Source organism: Acomys russatus, chromosome 32 (assembly GCF_903995435.1).
Source record: "Acomys russatus chromosome 32, mAcoRus1.1, whole genome shotgun sequence".
NCBI lineage: Eukaryota > Metazoa > Chordata > Mammalia > Rodentia > Muridae > Acomys > Acomys russatus.
The window spans coordinates 1,135,696-1,153,223 of NC_067168.1; the positions used below are offsets into that span (position 1 = coordinate 1,135,696).

Below are 17,528 nucleotides of genomic sequence, written 5' to 3' on the forward strand. Positions count from 1 at the left end.
TTTCCATTCTGAGGTTATCATTCATATACACACACACACACACACACACACACACACACACACACACACACACACACACACACACTGATCTAATTTGTTAGTCCTTTCTACATTCCAGTGTATTTTAGCTCTTGTGTTATTTGTCTCATTAAAAAATTTTTTAAGTCAACAAAGTACCATTTCATTTATTTCTGGTAGATACTATATCCCCTTCTGTTCCGTGACCATTTTCATTAAAGTCCTTTAGATCTCTCTACAATGATGTGTCCTGTAAGATAATAAGATATACCTGCAGCATTTTCTATGCCATATTGTTTTAAATATCACTGTACTCTAATGGATACATATGTTAAAGCATCATCAGCTTCCATCTGTAAAGGAATTTCCAAGATAGTCATCACTTTCAACAAATGTGCAACCTCAGAATCATCTTTCCCAGAATTCAAGGGAAAAGCCCATTGCAATTCTGAACATGTATCAACAAGCAGAAAAACTCGACACCTTGTATCTCTATGGGTTGCTATTCTAATTCCTCAAGCCTCTGTGAACTTTTCTCATCTGGAACTATTTTTTTCTAATCTCTGTTATATGTTCTCCAATCCAGCGGTCTATTTAGTCCCTTCCTTCTACAAATTTGGCCCATTCTGATCTCTCCTAAAGCAGCTAGACAAAACTGCAGTTGCCATTGAAAAAAATTATTTGTATGCTAAGAGAAATAAAATTACATGAAAGCCAGATAGATGTCTTGTGTCATTGTGCCTTCCTCCATTTGACATAGCTAGCTCAGGTGTAGAAGGTTGTGGTGTCTGGTTTTTCCTCTCTGACCTGCCATGCTTCTCTGCAGTTTTAGGTATTTATCCCTGGCACTCGTCCTATCGCTCTTGGCTCTGCCTCTCTGATGGCAGCGCTTCGGGTCTTTATCCACGGGCACGAGGAGCTGGTCTTACTCCCCCCAGCTCTAGGTGGCTGAGGCTTTTTCCATTCAGACCTGAATTTGGGTTATGGTTTCCAGGAAATTTTTCCCAGACACAATTGAGCAGCGCTTGGGAAAAGCATAGGCTGCTGTGCTCTGAGGCTCTGCCTGACCTGTTCTGGACCCACTTCTCGGCTGAGAATTGCTTATTCCCTGCTTTTCCAATCAGGATTTCTCAGGTTCTAAGCCTGGATACTATGCCCAACGCTGGACACCAGTAGAGGCAGGTGAATCTCTGTGAGTTGGAGACCAACCTGGTCTATGTAAAGTTCCAGAACAGCCAGCGCTGCATAATTAAGTGATCCTGTCTTAAAGACATCCTTCTCCACCACCATTCAAAAAATTCTGTCACTACAAACACTACTAACTGGGCAGTTGTGGTGGCGCACACCTGTAATCCCAGCACTCAGGAGGCAGAGGCAGGCGGATCGCTGTGAGTTCGAGGCCAGCCTGGTCTACAAAGTGAGTCCAGGACAGCCAGGGCTCCGTTATGCAGAGAAACTCTGTCTCAAAAAACAAAACAACAAAACCAAAACCAAACAAAACACACACACACACACCACTAAGCAGTTTATTTTCCATTATAAGGTAATTTTGCCATTGTCAAGTTGCCATTGATATCTTTAATTGTAAAAAAAAGGTTATGACATGTGTAAAACCTAGATAAAGGAATGGCACAGTTGTTCAACAGTAGCAGAGAATCTTATAAGTAGCTTCTCTAAATAGAAACCACTGCTGAATGCCAATCTGTAGTTCTACCTACATAGCTCAGAAGAGTTTGTTGGGCTTATTTCCATGTTTTTAGCCTCCATCAGTATTAGTCACAGTCTAGGCATTTGAAGATTAGAAAAAGATCAGTAGCTTTTAGGGTAATATTAATAAATTTAGTTAGGAGAAATATTTGTAATGATTTTTCTTCTTAACCCTTTGTAACCAGCAAGAAGTTGAGAAGTTTACAGACCTAGAGAAACTCTACCTCTACCTTCAGCTGCCTTCTGGTCTCAGCAGTGCAGAGAAAAGGTAGATATCCTTGTCTTTGTGATGCTGCCTTGTCTATAGGAGGGTGGTGAGCTATGTGCATTATGATTGATTGTTGTTTTAGTATTCCTAAGCTGTTAGAACACAGACTGGCAAAGCAATAGATCATTTGGATCTTTGATAATATTTGTTTAAATAGTTACCTGTAGCTTTTAAAATGTATTTATGTAACTGGCTAAATCCTGTGAAATTTTAGTTGGGTTTTGTTGTATAGGCCAAAGGGAGTATTATGCAGTATGAAAATTGTGAAAAGGGGGACTGGAGAGATGGCTCGGTGGTTAAGAGCACTAACTGCTCTCCCAGAGGACTCCCAGCTCAAAACTCTCTATAACTCCAAGATATGACACCCTTACACAGACATACATGCAGGCAAAACATCAATGTACTAAAAATAAATTATTTTTTTAAATTGTGAAAAAAAGAAAACCAAGGAATAACCAGAAAGTATTCTAAAGAGTGAAGTGTGGGGTTGTTCTTAGTGTAGAGATACGTAAGCACATCATAGAATGTAAGAGAAAAAGGAGAGAGTGCAGTGTTGACTATAACTCATGGTAGATATGCCTCACTTTAAGTACTTGGGGTATTCCTTTAGCTTCATCATTAAAAATACTTAAGTAAGCCAGGCGTGATGTCGCGCGCCTTTAATCCCAGCACTCACCACTCATCAGAGGCAGGTGGATCACTGTGAGTTCAAGGCCAGCCTGGTCTACAGAGCAAGTCCAGGACAGCCAAGGCTACACAGAGAAACTCTGTCTCAAAAAAAAAAAAAAATCCAGAGAGAGAGACAGACAGACAGACAGACACACACACACACACACACACAGAGAGGGGTGGGGAGGGGGGAGGGAGGGAAAAAGGAGAATGAGAATGTGGAGGAAAGCTTCTGCAGGTTTTAGTCTTAAGAATTTCATTACCTTTTGCTATTTCTGAGAATTCATTTCACTCATGTTATCTTCAACATTATATTCATTTAAGACTTACAGGAGAAGAAATACAATAAAAATGCAGTTGCTTTTACCTATTCTTACCTCATATCAAGCATAATAACTGTTTAAATTATCTCCTGTCCTAAGAACCTGCACAGTATTTGGGAATCAGGCCACTCTTCTAGGAGGCTGAGATTAATGTCAGAATCAGTAGAATAGCTTGTTATATAGTGTCTCTAATGCCCATGTCACAAGATTGGTTTATAAAGTTACTGCCAGATAATAAAGTGAAGGCTTTTTAGTTAGTTAAGTAGATATGGTGCCAAGAGCCCAGGTGTGACGAGGGTTGTAGCAGGATGTTGAGCCTGAGATCCTGCTTGTGCATTCTAGGGGTATAGTGCTTTGGTGTTCCAGGGTATACATAATCTTAGAGTGTGCAGAACAAATCAAATATAAAAAATTTACCACAGTATTTGTTTTAAATACTTAATAATTTAGTATAGGCAAATGAACAGGAAAGTAAATTAGGACATACTCACCAAAAGTAATTTTGACTAAAACAAATACCTTACATAGTAATGTCCCTACCACCTACCATGTTTTAGAATCCAAGCCAGCAGTGGAACAGGCCAGTAATTTCAGTATGAAAATGATAGTAAAAACTGGCTCACAGACGCAGAGAAGCAGTTTATATATCGATTACTGAGTACCCACTATTTGTCCTGAGTTCGGTTTCATCTGTTAATATGTTTTTAATGTAATATTTAGGCCTTACTTAAAAAGCATTAATGGAATTGCTTTCTGGTTCAGCTAAAATGTGTATATTTTATGATTAGTGATCAGAATGCCATGTCGTCTAGCCGGGCACAGCAAATGCATGCCTTCTCCTGGATTCGGAATGCCTTGGAGGAGCACCCTGAGACTTCACTCCCCAAGCAAGAGGTCTACGATGAGTACAAGTGAGTGTGCCGAGTCTGTGGTGAAGACTGTAACAGCAATGATTTGTTTTGTCATTGTTTACTGTCTGGCTATTACTTGGGTAGTGCATTAAGAAATTTCCAAGATTCCTACCAGGGCAAAGCTTCTATGGTGGAAGACAGTATAGAGCAGGATAATAAAATGAGGTTTGTGTCTGGGGCTCTGAAGGTAGTGAATGAGGGTAGAGAGGTTCGGAATTAAAAGATTCTTACAGAATTCTTAAATGGTAAGAATAATGTGAGGAGCTAGAGGGGCACTGGATGGCAATAAAATAAATCAGTGCATAAGAAAAAACTGCTTTTTACTTGAATTTTTAAGCTACTTTTCATGACTCTAACACTGCTTAATTCTCCATGCCAACCAAAGAATGTTGTAAATTATTTATTCAAGAATAAGAGAAATAAGTGGCTTACCAAAAATACTACACAAATAACTTTGATTATGCAAATAATTTATTTAAAAATGGGAAACAAAGTGTATAGGTTAAGGGGCTTCTAAGACAGAGCATGACCAGACATGCCATGCTTGGTCTGTTTATAATTTATTTGAAAGGAAGAATTTATTCTGATACAGTTAATAAAGCCAAAATTTTGTAGTTGCTGAAAAATCAAACTGACAAAAACTAGTGTGCTATATAATTTGTAATAAAAATGTCAAGTAAACGCTTTTGTTAATTGGTTTAAAGCCATACAGAGAAGATGCACTTAGTGAGGAGATCATTGATACCTACTTTTACTCATAAGTCTTAATTGCTGATGAAAGAAAACATACAAGCTATGAGGAAAAAAACAGAATACATAGATGAAGTGAGCAAGAGAACAAATTTAAATTAAGAACTTTAGTGTTTTCTCTTTTTAAAAAAGTTAAAACTGAAAGTTAATCATTCTTATAATCTAGCAGATCTCTGTGAGTTCAAGGCCAGCCTGGCCACAAGTGAGTTCCAGGACATTCAGGGCTGTTACACAGAGAAACCCTGTCTCAGAAAACAAAAAAGCAAACAAAAGACAATCTGGAACTGTCTAATGAGTACCAGCTCTGTGCTGGACCCTGAGTGTCTGATGAGACTGACACGGCCTCTGTCTTCACCCAGGATCTGGGTATGTGTGGTGGTTGGATATGGTGACAGTATGTGCCTGTGACCCCACACTGATCCAGAGGGATTCCAAGTATAAAATTAGCCTGGGCTGCATATGAAACAAGAAAGGAAGGAGGAGAAAAAGATGTATATTTATGGTAAACATAGATTTAGTGCAAACAGGGTAATTAAAATAGAGAAAACCTTGTGCAATTTCTACATTTGATCTTAGCCAAAAGACTGAGAAGCAATCTTTCTGAAACTTCTAAGAAGCTAATATAAATTCAATAAAAGAACACTTGTATGATATGTTGAAGAAACCCTCATATGAAGATCAAGAAAATAGATGTTGTCAACAAACTTCTGTAACATGGACAAGTGTTTATTCTTTTTATCATTTGGTATACTATAAAACTGAAAAAATGAAGATGCATGAGATTTCTTTTAGTTCTGTAAAATTGGCTGAAGTAGGATATGTTGAGAAATTATCCAGAGATGTCTTAGTATTTCCTAAAAGAAAAATTCGACAAGTAATGTTGTTGGGTTTTTTTTAAAGATTTATTTGTGTATTTTGTGAAATGGGTGCTTTGTCTGTATGTACACCTACACCCCAGAAGAGGGCTTCAGATGTCATTCTACACACAGTTGTGAGCACCCATGTGCGTGCTGGGAGTTGAACTCAGGGCCTGCATCACCTCTCCAGCCCCGGCAAATGATGTTTTCATACTAGACCACGAAGAGACTGTCACCATGCATGTATTCTGGAAGTGGTGCCTTGCATTCAGTAACTCTTATCACCAACAGAGACATCACCTCCACCTGTGAAAATGTGACCTTAATGCATTGAAAGCAATTCATATTTTCCTAATCATGTTTGTCTTGGGTAAAGCTTGGCTGTATTTTACTATTAAATTTTTCTTGGAAATTAAGAAATATCAAAGGTCCTTCTTAAATCAAAGAGGTTGAAGGATTGGAGAGATGGCACAATGTGTGGGAGCACTCGCAACAAGTTCAGTTCCTACAACCCACATGTTCCTCCACACTGTCCTAACTCCAGTTCTGGGGGATCAGACAACTTCTTCTGTCCTCTATGGGCTGTGTACACACATGCACATAAAATACAGACATGTAGGGAAAATATACTCTGTGTTGCCTTTCCTGTCCTGGATCACTTTATAGACCAGGCTGGCCTTGAACTCACAGCAATCCACCTGCCTTGACCTCCCTGAGTGCTGGGGTTACAGATGTGAGCTACCACACCCAGCTAAAAATCATTTAAAGAGATTGAACTCTCACATTGATAAAGAGTACTAGTGATACTTCCAATCTTTAGCAGTTAATTTGCAGCTTAGTTGAGTTCTGTAAAGAATATTATTGGGATTTTGATGAAGATTGCATTGAATCTGTAGATGATCTTTTAGTAATATAGCAATTTTCACAATATTCTCCTAAACCATAAGCATGAGAGTTGTTTCCATCTTGTTGCTTCTTCAGTGTTTTTCACTCAATGTCTTACTTTTCATGTAGAGATCTTATATGTCCTTGGTTAGAATTATTCCTAAGTATCCTGTTTAATATGGGGGGGGCATTAAATTGTTGTAAATGGGATGTCTCTCCCAGTTTTTATTTAGCATGTTAATTACCAATATATAGGAAAGCAACTAATTTTTGTGTGTTGGTTTTATATCCAAACACTTGGCTGAAAGTATCAGAGTCAAGATTTTTCTGGCAGAATGTTTAGGGTCTACATTTTAAATACAGAATCATGACATCTTCACAGAGGAAAAATTCTTTCTTATTTGTGTCCTGTTTGTTACTTGTCTTGTTGCTATAGCTGAGATATTACAAGTTGGGTAGGGGGTGAACTTTTGGTTTGTTCTAGAATTTCATGTATTTTGTCCATGCCCATCTCTTCTGTCCTTACCCTCCTACTCACGCTCTCTCCCATATCGCCCTCTCAAATTCACATCCTTATCTGAATTCAATTAGTGTTGCCCATATGTAAAAGGGAATAGGTTGACCAGTGGGACATATACAACCAACCTAGGGGCTCATCCTTGAAGAGGATTTATTTTTCTCCCTCTGCAGCTGTCTGCTACCTATAGCTTCTCAACTAGGGGAGGGGCCTTGTGAACTCTGTCCCCATCTGTGCTAGATAAACCGTTGGCTGGTGTGATCTTGTCCAGGCAGACATAGCTGTAGAAAGCTTATGGATACACCATTCCTATCATGACCAGAAGAGACTTTCAAAGCGGTCTTCCCAGGCTTCAGGCTCTTAGAGTTTTTCTGTCCCTTCTGTGATGATTCCTGAGCTTTCGGTGTAAGGTGGTAACATAGATGTCCTATTTGCAGATAAGTACTCCATAGTCTCTTCTCACTGAATTTTGACCAGTTATGATTCTCTGTAATAACCTCTGTCTGCTACAAAAGAAACTTCCTTGATGAGGGATGAGAGGTACATTAATCTCTGGGTATAATTTTAGAAGGCAGTTGAATACAAAATGGTAGTAGGTTCTCCTCTGGGGTCTGTGACCTCCAGCCTCCAGTTCTTGGCTAAGTTTACAGTAGCAAGTATGAGTTTCCTTGTATTGAGTTAGCCATAAGTCTAATCAGACAGCATTGGTTATGTTCAGGATACTAGTGTTACTAATGCTGAGCTTGTCGTTATTGTAGTTTGTAGGATTTACAGCTGGGTGAAACTGTTGAGAACTTGACTCCAGCATCCTGAATAACACATTTCAACATCATGAGAGCTAGCCATCAGGAAAGAGGCTTCCAGATCATTATCAGCTTGATTTGCAAGTCCCATGACTGAAATGTTTGGCATCTTCAGCTAGAGGATCTTACCTTCAATCGAGAATTGTTTTGAATAGAGTAGACAGAACTGACACACTTTTCTTGTTCCTGATTTTAGAAAAAAAAATGTTTTGAGTTTTCACTCATATTGTAAAATGTTTTCTCTTAGTTTGTTGGTCTTTACTATGTTGAAGTATTTTCCTTCTATTTTTAGCTGCTTCTTTAGGGCTTTTATTTTGAAGTCACAAGGAATGTTGACTTGATCAAAAGCCTTTTTCTGGATCTGTTGAGCTCTCACGCCATTTCTACCCTTATATCAACTCAATGCTGCATTACATTTATTAATTTTTGTGTGTTGAACCAAATTTGCATCTTTGGAATGAAACTGACTTAGTCAAGGTACTTGATCTTCTATGTATATGCTTGAATTTGGCTTACCCATGTTTCTTGGAGAATTTTTGCATCTGCATTGACTAGCTTGTCATTTTCTTTTTGTTATTTTTTTGTATTCTTATCTCATTTTGGTATCAAAGTGATGCTAGTTTCACACATTAGGTTTGGTAGTGTTGCCTAACTGGAAGAAATAGAATTTTTTGCTCATATATTTTCACCTCCAACATCATTTCTGCTTGTACTGTAACTGTTAGTCACTTTTGTTTTTCTTTGGTTTTTATTATTGCATGTTGGAGATTTCTTCTATGTCTGATGATCTCTTTGTTACCTGTATTTATTTTATTAAGAAAGTGTCTCACATAGCCCAGGCTGACCTAAACTCACAATATAGCTGAGGCTGTCCATGAACTCTTGATCTTCCTATCTCTACTTCTACCTCTTTCTGCCTTCACTTCTTGGATTACAGGATTACAGACACAAGCCACCACCCACACATCCAACTTGTATCTGTTTAATATTTAAATGTGGAGAGCAAAATAGACAAACTTTGGGTGTTGTGTGTATATCCATAACTTGTACTCCAGTGATCACAGCGCCGTTTGTCCTGGGATCTCACACACTAACTCTAAGAAGCAGTTTTACATTGTAGGAAAGTTAATTAGTGTGTTAGTCTTTGGGTTTGTTTGTCTGTTTGTTTGTTTGTTTAGTAAGTAGCCCTTTTACTTATTTTGTTTCACTTTTTATAAGTTTTTTTTTAGGTTATACAAGGTAATAGATTTCAACATGGAATTTTCACACGTATGAGTCATTCTATTGTGTTGGCATTTGCACCTCTCCTCTACTGCCCTAGCCCTTCTCTCCTTTCTCCCACCACTTAGTCCCCACTCTCTGTATTCTGTTAGCGTTCTTGCTTTTCACCTCCTACAAAATCATTCTTTTTTTCTGGTCTTGTGACCTAAAAGTGCACTTGCACCATATGTGAAAATTTAGGTTCTACATATAAAACACGGTATCTGTCTTTCAGAGTCTGGCTTATTCTGTGTAACATAATGGTTTCCACTTCCATCCATTTTCCTGTAAATGTTTTCTTTATCTACATAGTTTTATAAAATTTTATTGTGTAAATGTACCACATTTCTCTTAATAATTCATTTATTGATAGATAGTTCTTTTTCCATCAATACAAGTTGAAGCTATAAACACAAATGTATAAGAATCTCTGAATGTTAAAGTTCTTCAGGTATATACAAAAGAGTGGTACAGCTGGGCCATATAGTATTAATATTTTCTTTTTCTTTCTTTTTTTTTTTTTTTTTTTTCTTCCCCCGACAGGGTTCTTTGTATAGCCCTAGCTGTCCTGGACTCACTCTGTAGGCCAGGCTGACCTTGAACTCACAGAGATCCGCCTGCCTCTGTCTCACCACATGCTGAATTAAAGCCTTGTGCCAGTGCGTCTGGCTAAGAATATTTTCATTTTTTAACTTTTATTTGTTTTGTTTTTTGTTTTTGTTTTTTGAGACCCCGTTTCTCTGTGTAGCCCTGGCTGTCCTGGACTCACTTTGTAGACCAGCTGGCCTCTAACTCACAGTGATCCGCCTGCCTCTGCCTCCCGAATGCTGGGATTACAGGTGTGCACCCCCTTGGCTTGGCTTGTATTTCTTTTAAGAAGAGCCATTTATTAATTGGATGGTTTGTTTTTTGATGTGGGTGTTTAATTTTTACCTTTCTTTATCCTGGATATTGGTCACTTATCTGCTACATAATTACCAAAGATTCTCTTCCATCCTGTAAGGTGATTTTACATTCTAGCAATAGTTTCCTTTGCTTTGCAGGAGCTTCCTGATGTCACATGATCCCATTTGTCATTTCTTGGGATTATTTTCTATACTGCTAGAAGCTTATTCAGAAAACCCTGGCCTGTGCCGATATCTTGAAGTGTCTTATTATGTTTTCCTCTAACACTGTCAAAGTTTGAGGTCTTACTTGTCTAATTCATTTTGGACTGATTTTTGTCCTGGGTGAGAGATAAAGATCGTTTCATTGTTCTCCATGTGGAAACCCACTGGTTGTCTTTTTCCTAATGTGCCCTGACTGTAACTGCGTGGGTTTATTTCTCTCTCCCCTGCCCTGTTCTGTTGGTCTGCATGTCTTGTTTTTGTGCTGGTGTTGTGCTGGTACTGTTTCTGTGGTATATCCAACATGACTCTTTGTGCTAAGGATTGCCCTAACTATTGGAGAGCTTTTTGTGCTTCCATATGAATTTGGGGACTTTATTTCTAGCTCTATGAAGAATGTTATTGAATGTTGATAAGGGATTTTGATTGGCATTACAAGTAATCCCTGTGAATTGCTTTCAGTAACACAGTATAGTTGCTTTCACTATCACAATGTCAATTTTTCCACTTCACAAACATGGAAAAATTTTCCATCTTCTGGGGACTTTAGTTTCTTTCTTCAATCACTTAAAAATTTTCACTGTAGAGATCTTCCATCTCCTTGGTTAGGTTTCCTCCGTGTGCACATGTGCACAAGCATGTATGTACACAAATCCATTGTGAATGGGATTCTTTTGTCTAATGCTTTCTTGGCACATTTGTTACTAATGTATACACAACTTGTATGCTGGGTTTTTGTATTCTGCTGCTCTCCTACAGGTGTTTATCAGATCTGAGAGTTATCTGAAAGAATCCTTGTTTACGGTCCCTTAGTGTAGAATCATGTCACCTGCAAATACGCACAATTTGACATCTTCCTTTTATTTCTTGTCTTTATTGCTTTAGCTAAGACTTAAAGCACTATATTTAATGACCCCCAGGAAAAAGGTCGGTATAGTATTATTCCAGATTTTAGGGGAAATCCTCTTACCTTTCCTCACTTAGTATTTTTGTTCTAGGTTTATCATAACAGTCTTTATTTTGCTGATCATGTTCCTTCCAAACCTCGTTTCTGCAGAGATTTTATCATGCGCGGATGTTTAGCTTTGTCAGAAACCTATTCTGTAGTGGAAAGCTTCCATTCTTTCACCATGAAATATTATTTTGGTTATGGGTTTTCCTTGGATGAACTTCATTGGGTTGAGGAATTTTCATTCTTTTATTAGTCTGCTTGCTGTTTGTCAAATGTTCTTACCAGGATCTGAGTTAAGATAACTATTTTGTTTTGTTTTGTTTTTAATGTAGGCAAAATGATATATTACATTTTTTAATCTATCATGAATTTCTAGGATGAATCACATTTGATCATATATATATGTATATATATATAATTTGTTACACTAATACCTGATTTAATTAGAATGTTGCAGTCTTTTACACTTAGTGTAATTGCTGATAAGGTTTGTATTGCATTACCTGGTTTTGTTGGTCATTTTCTGTGTGCTGTACCTCATTCTGTTCCTCCGTTCTCCTATTGCTGCTTCTCCATTAAACAGTTATCTTCTGATAAATTTTTTTTTCACTTTCTACATCTCAGTGTTTTTTTTCTAATAGTTGGCCCAGAATCTAATACCCATCAATTTATAAATGGTGTTATAATTGGTGTTTTATGCAATTGCCTTTCAACTCAGATAGGAGGATATCAGAATCACACATGAAAGATCTATTACTCTGTACTTTATGTTTAGTTGTCTTTACTGTTATTCTTTATTTCTTCATGTGAAATTTTTTCAGAGCTGCTCTCTAGTGCCCATTTCAGCCTTAAGGACTGCCTTTAGCATTTCTTGTATGACACATCTGCTAGTTTTAAATATTTATTTTCATCATAGCAAAATTTAATTACATATTTTCTAGAACTACAACTATTATTAATGTATGTCGTTTCTAGCTTTCTATTGATATTTCCTGTTTGGTGAGGTTTGAATATATTTTGAGTAGCTGGTTTGTAGCAAGTCTAACGTCTATCTAGACTTCTCAGGCATAGATTATAATGATTACAATTTGGGGGGGCAAATTTTTTATTTTTTTAATAGAGCTCATAATTCTTTGTTGCAAGTTGGACATGTAATACAGTACTCTAGAAACTACATTCAGTCCCTGCCCAAGGAGTGTGTGTGTCAATTCTTATGGTTATTAATATTTATTGGCTGCTTGGGGGAATAATGATCTTTAAGTGACTTTTTTGTGTTATACTGTATTACTATGTCGACCTACTCAAGTCTGCCTACCTTAATAGTCAGCTAATAAGATAAAGGTTTTACTAAGGAACCAATCAATCTCCCAGTCTCTATTCCCTAAGGTCTCCATGAGTGTGTGCTAGGATCCTGCATCAGCCCTCAGGCATGGAGTAACTGTCCTTAGCCTTCGCTTCCTGCTTTGGGGTGGCTTTCTCAAATCTCTCTTGAGCATGCACATAGCCCTCCAAATATATGTTATCTTCCAGAGTCTCAAGATTGTTCAGATTTTCACATCAACCCATCCATCTTATTTCCTACCTTCTCTTTACTCTTTCTGGTCAGTTTACAGGTTACTGCAATTGTAGTTTGCATGCAGTCTTAGGCAGCCCACAAAATAGAATACTTACAGTTATTTTTGACCTATCACATCTCCCCAAGGAGAAGGACCTTTACACCGGAAAAGCTCTAGATCATGATATTTATACATGGCCTTCCAAGTGGTCGAACATGGTAATTATTTATATGCACAATAATTTAGCTCTGCTTTAAATTACTTTCATTAACTTCTAACAGAGCAGTCTTTCAGGCATATATAGTTACCTCAAATAAATCAAGTGAACTTCAAGAATAATTGTTTGATCTTAATTTGAGCTCACCTTAATGATACCAACAGCTCCACCCTCATCAAGGCCTAACCTAAAAGATACTATAGCACAAGCCTGGGAACTGATTAACTTGGAGCACATCACCTACACCAAACTGTGTGCTCTACCATCCTTGGATGTCTGTGACAAACTCCAGCGCCAGTGTACATAGCCATACCATAGCTGCTCCCTAGAGTAGGCAGCAATATGAAAAGGGCGTTTTATTTATAGGAAAATATTAGACAATTTCAGAGTTTCTCCACAGTCTCAATGTATTATTCCTTTAAAATATTGGAGCAGTTCTACAATCTTTTTTCTGTGTTTGTTTTGGTTTGTTTGTTTGTTTGTTTTTGTTTTCGAGACAGGGTTTGTCTGTGCTGCCTTGGCTGTCCTGGACTCACTTTGTAGACCAGGCTGTCCTCAAACTCACAGCAATCCACCTGTCTCTGCCTCCCAAGCGCTGGGATTACAGGCGTGCGCCACCGCCACCATGTCCAGCTTCAACAATCATTTTTTCTTTTACTAAATGTATCTACCAAATTACCTCGCAGATATGTTATTTAATTGACACTTTAGGGAGACCATCATCCAGCCGTATCTCTGGGCTTCCCTCCAGGCTTTTCCAGACCGGCTCTAACCGTGCAGCTTGGTGGCCGTGAGCTCACTATTTAGTCCAGGATGACATAGATCCTAAGTGCTGGACTGAAGGGCATATGCCACCATGCTGAATAGCTACCCTATTTTTTAATTTGTTTTCATCTGTAATGTATGAGTGCTAAGACCCGTTAAATAATAGTGTGGATCCAGGTTCTATGGCACATACCTATAATCCCATCTCTGGGGGAGGCAGAGGCAGACAGATCTCTGTGAATTTGAGGACAGCCTAGTTTATAAAGCAAGTCCAGGACAGCCAAGATGACACAGAGAAACCTTGTCTTGAAAAAAAATTAGTGTGGACTGATTTTAAAAATTTGTAAAGACTTAATTAGAAAAATGATCATTTTATTGAATTATCCCATATGTTAGAAAAAATGATAAAATTTTCTTTTCATCCAAAGTATCCAAGTGTGCTTAAAGCTGTTAATTAGAAGTTTAAATGTCTAAAACATAAGAGATATGGATTAGATTAGGTTAGATCAAACCTCTTTGTACAAGTTTCTGTCTACAAATTTTCTAATAGGAACCTTTATCTCAAGGGTTTGAGAGAAATAATACTTTCTATAAAGCACTCAATGGTGTAAAGACAGTTATTCTCTGACACTTGAACCAATCTTCTCTACTGTGTTTTAGTTTATTTTTGTAGCATTAAATATTTACTTTCACAATTATGTAATTGTAAATGACATTAAAAAGTACTAAAGACTAAATCCCATGTATTTTGAGTGACCTTTTCAGCCCATTAAACATTAATTGTACTTCCAGTCTTTAAAACATAATTTTAATTCAAGAAAAAAGAAAAAGACCAAATGATCTCATTTTAAGAATGATGTTAGAGCAAGTTACCCTGCAAACAGAGCGTCTTTGTTCTTCACTTTCTTACAAGCAGTATAAATACAGCCTAACGCTGAGTTTGGTGTTAATTGACACAAAACTTTGCTTAATGAACCCTGCAGTTAACGCAGGAAAATGAGATGTAAGCTAACCAACATCTTCATTTGGCCTGGCATGACCTGTGGCTTGAAATACAGCCCTCGTTTCTAAATCATTACTGGGCGTGCCTTATAAACGCTCCATAAATTAGACTTTAAACAGAATCATTGACTATTCAGGATTTCTCAATGAGTAATAATGAAATTCTTTTTTTAAAAAAATTAAAACTACTAAAATCTAGATAGGCCTCCTCACAGTGGAGATGTCCTTATCAAGGAGGTACTCACATGAGATGTCCCAGTATTCAACGCTATGATCACCTCTGTGTGTGACACAAAGTTGTGCTATACAAATAGAGTTTATTTCTTATTCTAAGCTTTACATAACTAAAGTAATACAAAGGGAAAGGGTGACTCTAGACCTTCGAGACTTTCCATTGCCCTTATTGTCAGCCTTATCAGTGGAACAAAAATGTTGGTGCAGATGATCTCTGAGGTCTCTTTGAGTTTACATACATGTTTTGAAGTTTTAAACTATCTCGTGGCATTAACTGTGATGTCTACCATTCATGATGTGAGACTGGCAGTGATTTCTGTTGTGTACCTTGTGTGTGTATAAATTGTAGTCCTGCTACATGAGCTTACATGTACTCATTTAGGACCCTGAGTTTGACCAGAGCTGGAAATGTTTCACCAGCATAGTGTGTCTATACAAATTTCCCAGATGCTGTTGAAAACAGTGCTATATAGATCATTAGAGTGAATCCAGCAGATTTAATCTGAATTTAATATGCAGCTCCTATAAATTGTCCTGAATTATGGGAAGGTCCATTGCTTCACTTTACCAAAAGTGTATTGAACCAACGCCATGCTGTGTGATGTTGAATTCTGTGACTATTTGAATTGGTCACCTCTTCTTTTGCAGGAGCTATTGTGACAATCTTGGCTACCATCCATTAAGTGCTGCTGACTTTGGAAAAATCATGAAAAACGTCTTTCCAAACATGAAGGCACGCCGTTTGGGCACTAGAGGCAAATCTAAATATCCTTTATCAGATTGCTGTCAGTAGTCTCTTCTGGCTCATCTGCTGTTGTAGCCCCATTTTTGACCATGTCCCCTTGATAGGGAGGCCTGGTGGCACTCAGGAAGGATAACAGGCTACCAAGAAGAGACTCGATACGCTATGAGCATATACAGGGGAAGGAGGTCCCCCTCAGTCACAGTCATAGGGGAGGGGAGTAGGGGAGAAGCAGGAGGGAGGGAGGAATGGGAGGATACAAGGGATGGGCTAACAATTTAGATGTAATATGAATAAATTAATAAAATTTAAAAAAAGAAATCTGAGGTTAACAGAAAAAAAAGAAAAGAAAAGAAATAAATGTAAATCAACAAATAACCAGCTCAGAGTCCTTAGTAGAAAAACTACAAATGTCATTTCCCTAGCTGTTACCAAATTACATGAGAAATAGCAAATGGTTCATGAGTTTATTATGATTCTGATAGTTCTTATCATTTTAATTTTTATTTTATTTTATTCATCTTTATGTGTATGCTCCAGTGTGCCTATATGTGTACCACTTGTGTGTGCATGTGCCCTTCAGAGACCAGAAAATGTTGAATTCTCTGGAACTGGAGTCACAGGTGGCTGTAAGCCTCCAAGTGTGGGTGCCGGGAACCAAGTCCAGGTTCTCTGTAAGAGCAGCAAGTGCTTTTAACCCCTGAGTCATCTTTCTAGCCCTTTTTATCACTTTGTTATTATCCAGTCACCTTTACTTTAGCAATAAAATTAAGAAAATACTGTACTTAGTAAATTATATCTATAAAATATTGTAAATTATATCTATAAAAGTGGGGAAAATGTTAGTTTATCTTCTTTCTTTCCTCTAATTCAAAAACATGGGAATCTTACTGGTTTTATAATATAATAATAATAACAGCAACAATAGCAATAATAATGACAACAATAGCAATAATAATAACAACAACAACAAATGTTAGTAACACACTAAAAATGTTCTTGCCTTGTAATGAATGATTAGTATTAACTTTATTTTTTGGCAGCCATTAAAGCAGGACATCGTAAAGGCCCCTTTTTGTGTCAGGGAAATATGTATAAGCAAATAGAAGTAAGGAGGTGAAATTTTAAAATTTATTAGGTTGACCCAAGTATCTGACCTATGGCCAGAAGAATGACAGCCACGCACCTGGCCACACCAGCCCCAGGAAGCTGGAAGAAGGACACTGAAGTGCCTGCCCTGGTCACAATGACCTGGGATGGCCAGAAGAAAGACACCCACGTTCCTGCTGCCGGCACCACTACAGTGGAAGAACGTGTGGTGGAGAGATGGGAAAGATGGAGTATAAGATAGAGAGACAGAAGAGAAAGTGAGGCTGAAGAGTTTGTACACTGCAGAGAAAGATGGAACTGGAAGTGACGGTGGTGAGGAATAGGTCGATATGAGGAGGCCATGGTGAGATTCTGGCCCAGCTTGCTACCGAGAGACATTTCTAGGTCTGTGGCCCTGCTGCCTCTGGGCTCTGTATTCATATCTGTGGCCCAAGTTACCACCAAGGGCCAAGTAGGTATCCATGGTATGGGCCACCACAGAAGACCATGTGAATATCTAAGGGCCTCGCTGCCACAGGGGGACATGCTGATCTGTGTGGCCTGTGCTGCCACATTAGGCCATGGGGACAATCAGGTCCAGGCCGCTGCCCAGGAGACCATGTCTAGGTTCATGATCCTCTGGCAGCCTGGGTCTGTGTTGATGTCCCTGGCCTGCACTGCTGCCCTGGCCCTCCCCAGCTTCTGCATTTCAGAGAGCTGGTTCTGCCTCTCACCTGTGTAGCACAGTAGAGCTGACGCTGACTTGGAGTGGGGAGTAGGTGAGCCACCTCCAAGTGTGTGAGCACAGGGGAGAGGGCCCTGGTGGTACGGTCATGGAAGAGCTGGCAGGCTGACCAACTCACTACCTCCCAGGCCCCGATCCAGGGCTCTGAGTTG

The 17,528-nt window shown here is 38.4% G+C and overlaps 1 protein-coding gene across 2 annotated transcripts in view; it reads left to right on the forward strand.

Annotated features, from left to right (window-relative positions):
* Rfx7 (regulatory factor X7) overlaps positions 1 to 17,528 on the forward strand; it is an 84,114-nt gene that overhangs the window by 54,868 nt on the left and 11,718 nt on the right. For both annotated transcript variants that reach the window (XM_051140680.1, XM_051140681.1), the window contains exons 4-6: positions 1,911 to 1,993; positions 3,774 to 3,896; positions 15,449 to 15,565. In XM_051140680.1, the coding sequence (XP_050996637.1) occupies positions 1,911 to 1,993; positions 3,774 to 3,896; positions 15,449 to 15,565 (323 nt within the window). The remainder of the gene's footprint in view (positions 1 to 1,910; positions 1,994 to 3,773; positions 3,897 to 15,448; positions 15,566 to 17,528) is intronic.